General features: G+C 41.2%; 1 protein-coding gene and 1 pseudogene across 5 annotated transcripts; one reads left to right on the top strand and one right to left on the bottom strand.

Moving 5' to 3' along the window:
- Positions 1–1,512: 1,512 nt before the first annotated feature.
- Positions 1,513–6,240, top strand: LOC123165348 (uncharacterized; annotated as a pseudogene). The gene is made up of 9 exons (XR_006482934.1): positions 1,513–1,889; positions 2,487–2,613; positions 2,700–2,786; positions 2,869–3,437; positions 3,510–3,593; positions 4,563–4,593; positions 4,715–4,810; positions 4,879–5,121; positions 5,575–6,240. The product of XR_006482934.1 is annotated as an uncharacterized protein (transcript).
- Positions 6,241–7,462: 1,222 nt separating this feature from the next.
- LOC123167162 (uncharacterized) lies at positions 7,463–9,834 on the bottom strand. 4 transcript variants are annotated; one of them, XR_006483824.1, is made up of 6 exons: positions 9,621–9,778; positions 9,415–9,484; positions 8,797–9,019; positions 8,367–8,559; positions 8,051–8,278; positions 7,463–7,749 (listed from the first exon to the last, which is right to left on the bottom strand). XR_006483824.1 is itself a non-coding variant. In XM_044584999.1 (5 exons), the coding sequence occupies exons 2-5, from the start codon at positions 9,459–9,461 to the stop codon at positions 8,148–8,150; spliced, it is 594 nt and encodes a 197-aa protein (XP_044440934.1). In that variant the 5' UTR covers positions 9,462–9,484; positions 9,621–9,834; the 3' UTR covers positions 7,463–8,147. The 4 variants fall into 4 exon arrangements, 1 of the variants encoding a protein (XP_044440934.1); XR_006483826.1 differs by having other exon boundaries at positions 7,463–7,716; positions 8,089–8,278; XR_006483825.1 differs by having other exon boundaries at positions 7,463–7,719; positions 8,092–8,278.
- Positions 9,835–11,615: the final 1,781 nt, after the last annotated feature.

Genomic DNA, 11,615 nt, shown 5'->3' with positions numbered 1-11,615 from the left:
CGAGCGGCGGCGGCCTCCCGTGTTCTACTTCTCCTCGATGATGGCGGTTGCCACGGATGTGTTAGCCACCGTTTCATCCATCTCTGTGAAGCCGGCTTCCTTCTCGGTGGGCAGGCGTGGTTACGCGTACTTTGACAGCGGATGACGTGGTCCCGGGCACGGGAGGAGCGGTACGACACGGCTTCGTCCACGGCAACGATTATGCCAGTGCCGTCGTTCTCCCCTGCGAGTTGTTAAATGATGCGCCGACTTGGATCTTTCTGCATCCGCGAGCTGGCCTATAGTGGCCTGGATCGTCGAGGGTGGTGGAGCAGCGCGTTGCCTCGCTCGACGGGCCACCCAACCATTTTCTATGCCGGAGAACTCCTCTTCGTGCTCGTGGTGCCATGGAGATTGTGGAGAAAATGGTGCAAGGAGGAGATGTGAGCGGAGTGTTGTCCGATTTTTGCCCGGCCTCTGACATTGTTTAAATAGCGGACAGACGGCCAGAGCCAACTGGCGTTGTTTTAATGACAGGTGGCTCGCGAACCAACCTGTGGTTGGATGGTTAGGAGCACAATGGTATCCCCTGCCCACCAGAGTTCAAGTCTCAGACTTGACATTGGTACTCGCATTTTCTTGAATTTATTCCAGATCTTTCGTTGATGTGCGTTTAGTGGAAGAAGACGTTCCCGTCGATTATGAAGACGTCTGTGGCCACTTCGTCAATCTCAAGATGATGTGCCGACTCAGTCTCTCAAAGGTGCTCATAGGGGTAGGGTGTGCGTGTGTGCGTTCATAGGGGTGAGTGTATGCTCGTGTATATGAGCGGATTCGATTGTACTGTGTTAAAAAAAAGCGAGCAGCGCTCTCTCGGACGGCGCGCCGCCTCAATGCCGATAGTGAGAAGTCTCGTTCGTCTGCACTGCCATTCTGTCCGGTCAATTCGTGGCATCAATGTCAGCCGCTGCATGCTCTGAACCGACATGAATGCGGCGCGGCAAACGGCGCGGACATTCGATGGAAAGCGCGGGAGAGGCAGGTGGGTTGTTAGTGGGCCAGGGCGGTCAGAAGCGGACGTGGCAGCTGTCCGGACGCCCGTAGAGCACATCATGTTTGTCCCCGCTTTGCGGGAGAAAGTGCACCCTGACCGCGCTGTGGACCGACGAAGACCTGCGTTGGATGGCTTCCGTGGTCCGGATGTATACGGGCGGTTTGAGGGCCGGTGTTGGAGATGCTCTTACAACGAAACACCCAAATTTACAAAATCCTTGTTTCTTGGTACTGTTTACTTATAAAATCCCATGGATGTCATGATTCTTGTTAAATTCTAGCCTGCACAGGAAACAGTAACATGTGAATTTTGATGAAAGATTTGGTGTATTCGACCGTTGTTATTGATATGGGAAAAGAAATCAAAAGGAGGACGTGCTCAGTAGAATTCATTCCATTATAAATTTAATACAAAGTAGTCTGGCAAGACCAGAGAAAGTCGTTCCCATGAATTGAAATACTACTATAATCTTGCACAGTAAAAAAAATTCCACGATCCAATTCCCCTCCCCACACGGTTACACGAACAGACTGCCGGGCCCCGGGTCCGGAGGAGACGCCGCTGAACCCTAACGCGGCGCGAGATGCGGCCTCGCCGTCGCCGGGGCCGAGCGACGAGTCGCCCCGTCCCGCCGCCTCCCTCGTCGGCCTGCATGGACCCGCCGCCTCCCTCATCGGCCTGCATGGACCCGCCGCCTCCCTCGTCGGCCTGCCCCGTCCCGCCGCCTCCTTCGTCGGCCTGCCCCGTCCAGCCGCCTCCCTCGTCGGCCTGCCCCGTCCCGGTGCCTCACTCGGGGGCCGGCGAGCTTGTACGGCAGCCTCTACGGATCCCCCAACCTCCTGCTTCTCAACAACTGGTTCGCCCCTGTTTGCCCCTTCTCCAGATCAGATCTTTTCGCCTGCCTACTACCAGCCCCCTGTTTACCCCTTCTCCAGATCAGATCTGTTCGCCTGCCTAGTAGCAGCTTCGCTGTCTTAGTTGTTTGCTCGCCAATGGATAGATATAACGTACATGACTCTCTGGATGACCAACTTAATCTTCTTTTTCGGGAGATACGGGCTGATATTTTAAGTTGTGGTTTGTAGGCGATGGTGACACGATCTGTAGGTGGTTTGCAATCACAGAACTTCAACATATGTACTGATCATGGGGCCATATCAGACGTAGATCTGCTGATGCTCTTTATGCAATTTGAATCTAGTTAGCCATGATTCCAAGATTCCAGTTAGTTTGTGTGCCTAGACCAGATGTGATTTTGGTTGCATGATTTTGTGATAACACTGATTTCTAAATCTCTACTTCTGTGAAACTGGTCTTCCAAAATCTAGTTTTGTGATAGTTGCCACTTGCCACATTATTCCATGTTTTAAACATGTACATTCTTCTACGATTTATATTTCGTTAAACAAGTAAGTTAGTATCCTAACTAATTTAACTTTCTTGCTGCTATCAGACACTTCAACAAAAGGTCAGCGAGATGCATGAAAGGTTCCTTCAGTTGAGTGATTTACAAAAAATCAAAAGACATGTTGATTCACTGCTGCAAGACTTGAGGAAAGCAGCAGAACTTGCCTCCAAAGGTACATTAACATTTAGTTCTAGTTGACATTTATCGCATTTGAGATACTTAACTCTGATTTCCCAACTATTTACATTTATAATGCAGAACAACTCATAATTTCCGGGCTTGTTGAGAGACAAAGTGGAGATTATTTCTTTGGATGTCAGCCTACTTCGTTCATCAACACATTTGGTAAATGCTAAATACTCATAATGTATTTCATGTAGCGAAACATTTGTGTACAATATTCTCTTAACACTGTGATTTTCTTTAGGCCCAATAGTGAAATTATTGGATAAAATGTGTCAGCAAAATAATAAGATCTTGAATGGTCTCGAGACTGGTTTGCTCCTCTATTTCAATGATGAGGATCCTTTACTATTGCATGTGCAAAATCTTCAAAAGAGAAGCAAGCAACTGTCTAAGATTGTAGCTAAACCGGCAAGTAGATTTGTCCACTACGATAGCCGTGTCAATGTTGAACTGAAATGGATTTCTCAGTTTCCAATAGTTTCAGAAATCTGCCTGCAACAGTTTTCCACCATTATGCCAACACTGATTGCTTTGCAAAAGGACCTGTCAGTTGTGAGTCAAGCCCTTGATGAACTTGCATCTTGCAAGGATGCTTCTCAAGATTTCTGCTCGAAGTTCCGTACTTTGCACATATTACCGATGACCTTGGATTCCATTCAATCAATGTCAAGGAGTTCTACTACCATCGTGCAAGCCGTGGATGACATTTGCTCTCAATGCAAGAATCTGACAAGTGTTTATCAAGAAAAGGAAATAATTGCTTTGGGATTTATTGGATGTGAGCGGTTTGTAAAGAAAATGGTCTCCGAGGTCTGTGCCCAAACTTTTTGTTGTCACAAACAATCATTTAAAAAAAATTAGGCAACTAACATCTATTTTCAGGTTGAGGGTCCACTAAGTGAACTTCATCAACAAGTTATCAATGCTAAAAAGTTGTATGATCGCAAGTTCAGCCGCCTAACAGTGGTATGTTCCAACTTAACTGTTGTAATTGTGGCTGAAATCTGAAGCTAAATGCACCTAACTTAATTTTTGTAATTGTGCCTTTCCTTTTAATGGTAGCATCAAACCAGCTAGTCCATTGTATTCATTGAAGTTTGAGTTCTTTGGATCCATTTTTGAAGGGAAATAGTTTAGTGTGTCTGCATTTTTTTCATTACGTGTAAACACCACTAAACAAAAAGTGGTAGGAGTAGAAAACAAATAAAGCTAGGGATATTTATCTGAAGTTGTCTATCCATAATTATAACTTGGAAGTTGGCATAAATTCACTTGCATAATTATTCAAAAAGACCAATTTAAACTTGATTATTCGATGTTATCTGAACAAAATAAGTGTATGCACTAACAACATTTAGTTTGGGGCATAATGGTTAATATGGTTCTGGTAATCTCCAAATTTATTTATTTTGTTGCACTCCCCTGAGGTGTAGATAACTGCAAGAAATTTCTCATTGATTGGCTATATTATTTGATCTGGCACTCACGTTCTAGTTTATCATACATCTCTTGGTCAGAGGTTACTGTTGGAGGTCCACAACTGCTACGTTTTGCATAGATGCCCTCTGAACTACTCCCTCCGTCTAGCTTGCAAAAACGTCTTATATTATGGGACAGAGGGAGTAACAGTCATGTCCTTAAGCTAGATGCGATAAGATGAAGGATCGCCTCCCCCTGTAGTATGTTTCTTAACTAGGATCCAAGTCTCAACTTTTTCCGCTACATCTCTTGATTAGCTAATTATGCTGCATAGTTTTATTCAATGTATTAACTTACTGACAGTCTCAGTAAGGACCAAATACTTTTCTTTTCAAATACAGTAGCTTAAATAACAGTCAGACTTTTGTAATCTTACTATATTTCTGATTTACATTAGACTTACGACTTTAGCTAATTAATTACTGAGCTTGTAATTTAAATTGGACATATTTTCAGGATGCAAAAGGACCAGACACAAAAGTGTACAGTAAGTATCCTTCTTTCACCTGAACTACATTGCTTCTGAGGCACATCAATATCGTTTAGGATGTCACTCTTTACTTGTGTGAGCTTCTCTTGAATTTCAATGAATCTATTTTATATGACAGTGTATAAGGAAGCAGACGGCCTCTCTGACTTCAGTTGGAGGTTTAGATTTATTAATGGCAGGAGCATTATGCCATCACTTAGGGACCAGAGAAGAGGTACATGTCTAGACTGCCCTTTTTATTTTCACTGTTTGATTATTAGTGCTGAAGTTGACAATTCACAGGCCAATGTGCATATGCTTCAACGATGTCATGTACTGAATCACTTTACAAAAGAGAGAATTGGAACTGAAACTTATCTGTCAGAGGAGTTCATTCTGAATCTTTCGCTGGAACATCTTAGAGATCTGGTTGATGCATTTTGTGCAACAAATTCTATTAAAGGCCACAACACGCTTGATTACTATCTCGAAGCTCAGGGTGTCATAACCGAAGAAGCATACGACAACGCAAAAGAAAATTTTCACGTATGATTTCTGCCATACATGTCATTTGTATGCCCTACATGCTCTGAACTTGTTTTCTTTATATGTCATTTGTACACCCAACATGCTTTGAACTAGTTTTCTTTGTCTGAAGTAGTTTTGATACATGTCATTTGTATATCCAGCATGCTCTGGACCGCATGAAAAGTTAACATTCTGGAAGGAGACAAGCCAAACATAATGTAGTTATTGATACATGTTATTTCTAACCCCAACATGCTCTGACCTAGTTTTATTTTTGTCTGATGTAGTTATTGATACATGCCATTTGTACACCCAACATGCTCTGTGAACCTTTTTGTCTCAAGTAGTTATTGATACATGGCATTTGCTCTGATGTAGCTAGTTTTCTTTTTGTCTGAAGCAGTTGTTGATACATGTCATTTGATCACCCAACATGTTCTTAAATGATCTCTAATGTTTCTTTTATTGCAGAGTTACCGACGTTATCGCATAAAGGAATTTGAGAAGCTTAATACAGCCAGAGTTAAAGAGGGTCATGCCTTATTGGAGGATGGAATAGCTCTTATTGGGAACTTCAGAGTCACAACCGACTATCATAGGCTTGGACGCAACGACGTATATGACATTCCTGAGGGCGCAACATTTGAGACAAATCCTTCAGGGCAGTATTGCTCCCACTGTGTGGTCATCATAGGTTATGGCGTCACAAGTGATGGGCTGTCGTACTACATTTTTCAAAACTCGTACGGTAAAAAGTGGGGAGACAAAGGTCGAATAGCTTGTAGTTGTCTCAAGTATCTTTACCGTGCGAGTGTTTAGGTTAGAGTACTGCAGGATGTTTCTCATCTTGATGGCGTTCAGCCTCACAACGACCAGCATGTATCTTGGGCATCCTCGCAGCGCTGTGTTGTTAAGAAAGTTACACTGATATAGAATATTAACTCTTTTTGTAAAGCAAACACCGGCCAGCAGATTTTTTTTTGGGCGCCTTACTGTAATGTCTACTAATTTGGTTTATTTGTGAGAGCATATGAGTATCTTATAGCAGAATTGGAGCCTCACTGTAATGTTTGCTCATTGTGAGAGCTGCAGAACCTATGTTGTCAATCAGTTGAATTTAGCAATGCCTTGTCTTTCTTTTCTGTACATTCTAGCCGGTGATTCCCAGCATTTTTCATTTTGTGAAGCCTCCAACAGACAGGGTTGGGCCAGCGGTAGGATTCTTTTTCATTAGGGAAGATAGGATGCATATGTAAGGATTTTCTGTTTAGTTCCTGCACGTCCTGTTGTGTGCGTCTTGTAACAATCTACTCGAGGTTAAATGGTCCAACTTGAGAGCTTTCTTTTGCTTCAGATATATGAGTTTAATCTTTGTGTTTTCTTGAGATTTATTATGTCTGCTGCTTTTTCGTATAAGCTATGCCTATATTTTTTGGGTTTGCTGGCGAGGAGCTTGGAGAGATACAATAAGTATTTGTGGAGCGTGGAAAAACACATAGTACGACAAGTAGTCAGTTTGCTGGGCTTATAATAGCAATTATCATGCTTTCCATGATGTTGGTTGCCGTACATGTTTATGATATACTGTTTTTGATCAATGAATAGAGACGCGAGCCATGTTTATTATATATCGTTTTTTGATCGATGAATAGCACAGCAAGTATGTTTTTGAAGGTTTCAGCCGTTACATGGCATGATACTCCTTAGTGAACTGTACATTTGTGTCTTCAAAAGCAATTCACCTTCTCACCGAATTGTTTCTGAAGGATTTAGCCAGAAAGATTTTTTTTTTTGAAGGTAACATACACAGTGCAAAAGCTTCATCATATATTCTGCGGAAGGATTACTTCTTTCTCAAAAGAAATAGGTATGACAATGGCCGAGTTCCCGTTGATAGATTTCAATACCCTAACCTGACTTGCAAGACGGTTGACTCTTATGGACAAATGAAGCTCCTTGGCGTTTTGTTTTGAGCAAATGCCAGTTGAAGATTGTTCAGATACTTAATATGTTAGGATCATTTCGACTATAATCCTCTTTCACTTGTCGCCCAAACTCCTCTGTATCTCTTTTTCTTTTTATAAAATTATAAATACTCCATAGATGTTTGCATTTGACAAGATGATACACAAATTACAAAGAAAGAGATGCTTGAACACAAGACCGTCAAGCGTTAAAACTTACAAAGATGCAGCAGCATTAATCCCTACCAACTTATTTTCTTGAATGGCTATAATCCCTACCAAGTTGATAATATGGCCATGTTCTCTCTCTCTCTCTTCATGGTCGCACCAAGTAAAAAGGGGAGAATATGGCCACCAAGTACAAAATTGAAATACCGCAAGTCCCAACCCATGTATACACACAAATCAGGAGCTCCTTATGACACATCATCCTACACTCGTTCAGTTACAATAACTTATTGCACCGATTCAGGCATAATTTCAGTTAATATTAAAGATACATATGCTTCGGTTCCTTCCCTTACACACCCTGCATGTCACATGCATCACCTCTTGCCACACTCTAAAAAGAACTTCTCGCCATACACCTGAACCATATAGTAGACAAAAACCAAACGGGAAATGCATGGGAGCTCTCAGGTGCCACAAACCCCTATATGAATACAGTATTAAAAAAATACCAGGAAATTTCAAAAAAATCTGGGATTTGGGGCTATCAAACATGGTTGCCCATTCTACCCCCGCATTTAGTTTCGTGAGGAATGGATGCCCGTGGTATTCGTGGCGACGAAAATACGGTCCAACATACGATCCATCCAAACAGTTTTTTTCTACACAGAGAATTTATTTTTGACATTTTTTACCGAGAATACCACGGGCACCCATTCCTCACGAAACTAAACACGGGAGTAGAATGACACCCATTTTGATATCCCCAAATCCCAGATTTTTTTTTGAAATTTCCTGGTATTTTTTGAATACTATATTCGTATAGGGGTGTGTGGCACCCGAGAGCCACAAATCCACATCCAAGACCAAACAGATCAGTTTGTGGTTCTGTGTTGGATATATAGATTCCTTTCACATAAAACAGTCATCATCACTGTCCAGCTCCTCAAAGTGAAAAATCATCTCATCATGTCCACCCAAGTAGCCACCGCCCGAGGGATGCCTAAGCTCCTTTGCTCGATCGTCACACTCGACACAATGACCTTGTTTATGTGTGAAAAAAGAGAGTATATATTAGCACATAGATGATTAGTGAAAAAGCATGGAGATTCCACCCAAGCATATAGTTACCATAGTCGTTTTCTTCCAAAGGAGTGCAGCAGACAACATCCTCTTCCTGTGTGCAGTCAGGATGCATCTCAGCAAAGAACATAGTAGGTTTGCCATCTGAACCTTTCACCAGAAAGTTGGAGTGCACATATAGTGCTCCGCATCCATAGACTTGGTTCCTCTCTTTCTCTTCCACAAATTCTAAATCAGTGAGCTGAAATAGAAACGGCATATGTTAGTATAATAGATTCAGTCAGCAGCAAATCGCATGATTTGCATCCATAACCCGCAAAACAGTTAATTAGGGTGTGATGTTCTAGCCAACCTTGAGTAGTTAAAACAATGAACTACAACAGCCGTTTAGTTCCATATAATAACTCAAACACAACTTAAGGTGGTTAAGCAAAAACGCAAGCAAACATAAATACTCTGATTATGATTCTTTGCATGCCTGCATGTTGTTTCGCTTGGCATATGTGTTGAGCGCTATGACCAAGCCCTTGCGCTTACGCTCCTGTCTGCGTTTCGTCAGCTCCTCAGGCGACGGCGACTTGGGCCTGAGGCTGAGCTGGCGCTCGGCGGCAGCAAGCCAAACATCACTGAACTCCTGGAGAGTATTTGATGATGGGCTAGAAGTGAAATCATCCCCTTTGTGCAGTCTGGCAAAGCCGTCACTGCATGCATGGAGTAGAGAAATTAAGATGTAAGCACAATGCAGTTGAGGTTGCTTGAGCAAACTAGAGGGTATATGAAGAATGATCTCTAAATAAGCTCTTTTATATTACTACACTTTACCAAACTGGCTGTTATAATGTAATGTATAATGAATAAAATATGCAGTGCAAGTTTTACCCCCCACCCCCTGTCCGAAAATGTAAGGCTTATTTAGTTGGAAAAACGTTATTGTGCTGACGTTGGCTGGGAGAGCATGGAAAAATCGAACATTTTTCATGGCAATCTATGTTGTCGGATAACAAATTCCTTTAGCAGCTAAAAGAACGACAAATCCTGGCAAAAAATTGCACACCAAAGAGCATATATGATGAACAAATAGTGTCAGCATACGTACATCCAAATTTCCCCATAAACACAAGAGGTTGCGTTGGCCGACGACATGGCCACAGATGGATCGACCGCTCCTGCATCAGATCAGATATATAATTAACAGCAGGAAATAGCGAGACCCCTGAACAAGATGTGCTACGCCACACATGGAGATGGGAGGGGAGGGGAGGGGGCAAATCCCCACCGGTTGAATCAGAGGGACGTCGTTACCTGTAACTGGAGAGAGAAAGGGAGAGGGCGGGTGGTGAAGGAAGGAGTAGATCGCCGCCGATGAGATCAAACCGCCTCCGCCGCCGAGAATCGTCCTTTTGCTCTCTTTTTTTTTTGGGAGAGAAGGGATTCGGTCTTATCTAAAGGAAGAAGAACACTTGTATAGGAGTAGTATATAAGGAGAGCCCACCGGCCCAGTTCGGCTCGGTTTCTCCTTTTCCTTTTCCGAAAAGGCCTGGGACCAGCGGAGGGGAGTGCTCCTAGTTGAGACCAACGAGTAGCTTTCGCTGAAGGATTCGCGCCAAACGGACCGGCCCATTCCCACAAGCGAACCTAAAAGAGAAATGCCACGAAAAAAGATGCAGCGTTCGGGAGTCGAACCGCGAAACATAGCTACAAAGCGGACTTACTCGCCACTGCACTAGCGACTGACCGTATGTTTGACTCCAGCGCTCAATAGTACGTATTATGTACAGCGGTAGATTTGTCTTTTAATCATTCCTTCAAGAAATGAATATCGTTTTCTCGAACAAAATTTTAAAACTTGATTGAACATTTTGCGATATACGCTTAAAATATACATTGATTTCTTTGTGAAAATACGCCAAACAACTTTTAACTACACAATGTAAATTTTTGTGATATATGATGCACAAATTTTAAATACACATTGAACATTGTTGTAATATACGTTGAACTATTTTTAACTACACATTGAACAATTTTGCTATATGTATTGAAAAAAATATTAAATACATATTGAGCATTTTTTCATATAAGTTGAATTTTTTTAAAATTGTGAATCAATTTTTAAAAAGTGAACAAAATTTTAAATCCATGATTTTTTTTGAAATCATGAACAAACTTTGAAATTCAAACAATTCTCTTAAAACAAAGTATAAAAGTAAAACGAAAAAAGGATAAAATCAAAGAAAAGAAACAGAAACAGAAAAAGGAAACAAAAGGTAAAAAAAAGAAACAAAAACAGAAAAAGGAAACAAAAGGTAAAAAAGGAAACAGGAAATAACGGAAAAACTACAAAAAAAAACCGGTTCGAGAAGGTTCCCAAAACCAAGTCTCGCTCGAAGTGGGCTGGCCCGTGCGCCTCGTTCGCTCGCTTCGCTTCAGCGAAGCAGCGACGAACGGACGCACGCGGGCGTCATATAGGATCTGCCAGCGGAGGGGGAGCTGCGCGTGACGCGCTGGCGAACATGCCAGCGCGCACTCGTCCACTCCCGTGTGGGCCAGCCCACGAGCGGGGCTGAACGCCCCAGTTTTTTTAATTCGTTTTTTTTTACTATTTTTGCTTTTTGTTTTTCTTCAAAATAATTCCTAATTTAGAAAATTGAATTTTGTAAAAAAATGTTCGTGATATCAAAATAATGAACTTCTTTCGAAATTTAAAGAAAATTTATTTATCTTGATGAACAAATTTATATGAGCATTTTTCTAATAACGATGACATTTTTTTTTATATTTGCTGAACAAAATTAGAATACGATGAACATTTTTTTAACTTGATGAACAAAATTTGTATTTAAGAATATGTTTTCAAAAAATGGATGAACACATTTTGAATTCATTGAAGAAAATTTGAAATCGACGAACAAATTTTGAGTTTGGTGAACAATTTTTGAAATCGATGATGAACAAATTTTGAATTTGGTGAACAATTTTTTAAATTGATGAACAAATTTCGAGTTTGATGAACATTTTTAGAATTCGATGAACAAATTTTGAATTTTGACGAACATTTTTTCAATCCGATGAACAAAAAACGAATTTTATGAACATTTTTACACATTGATGAACATTTTTTAATTTGATACAAAAAATGTTCACAAATTTTGTAAGAAAGGACAAAAAAGAAAACAAACAAATTTTTAATTTGATGAACAAATATTGAAATCGACGAACGAATTTTAAATTTGGGGAACAAATATTTAAATTGATGAACATTTTTTGTATTTGGTGAACATTTTTTCAATTCTATGA

The sequence above is a fragment of the Triticum aestivum genome, chromosome 7D, assembly GCF_018294505.1.
Source record: "Triticum aestivum cultivar Chinese Spring chromosome 7D, IWGSC CS RefSeq v2.1, whole genome shotgun sequence".
Classification (NCBI taxonomy): Eukaryota; Viridiplantae; Streptophyta; class Magnoliopsida; order Poales; family Poaceae; genus Triticum; species Triticum aestivum.
Note: the sequence above shows the minus strand (reverse complement) of the source record. Positions and strands in the feature narration are given on the sequence as shown.

Coding starts and splice junctions, on each gene's coding strand:
- LOC123167162 (XM_044584999.1), bottom strand. CDS start 9,461: ATGTCGTCGGCCAACGCAACCTCTTGTGTTTATGGGGAAATTTGGAT. Junction 8,560..8,796: donor CCAAGCGAAACAACATGCAG/GCATGCAAAGAA, acceptor TTTCTATTTCAG/CTCACTGATTTAGAATTTGT. Junction 8,279..8,366: donor TTTGGAAGAAAACGACTATG/GTAACTATATGC, acceptor CACATAAACAAG/GTCATTGTGTCGAGTGTGAC.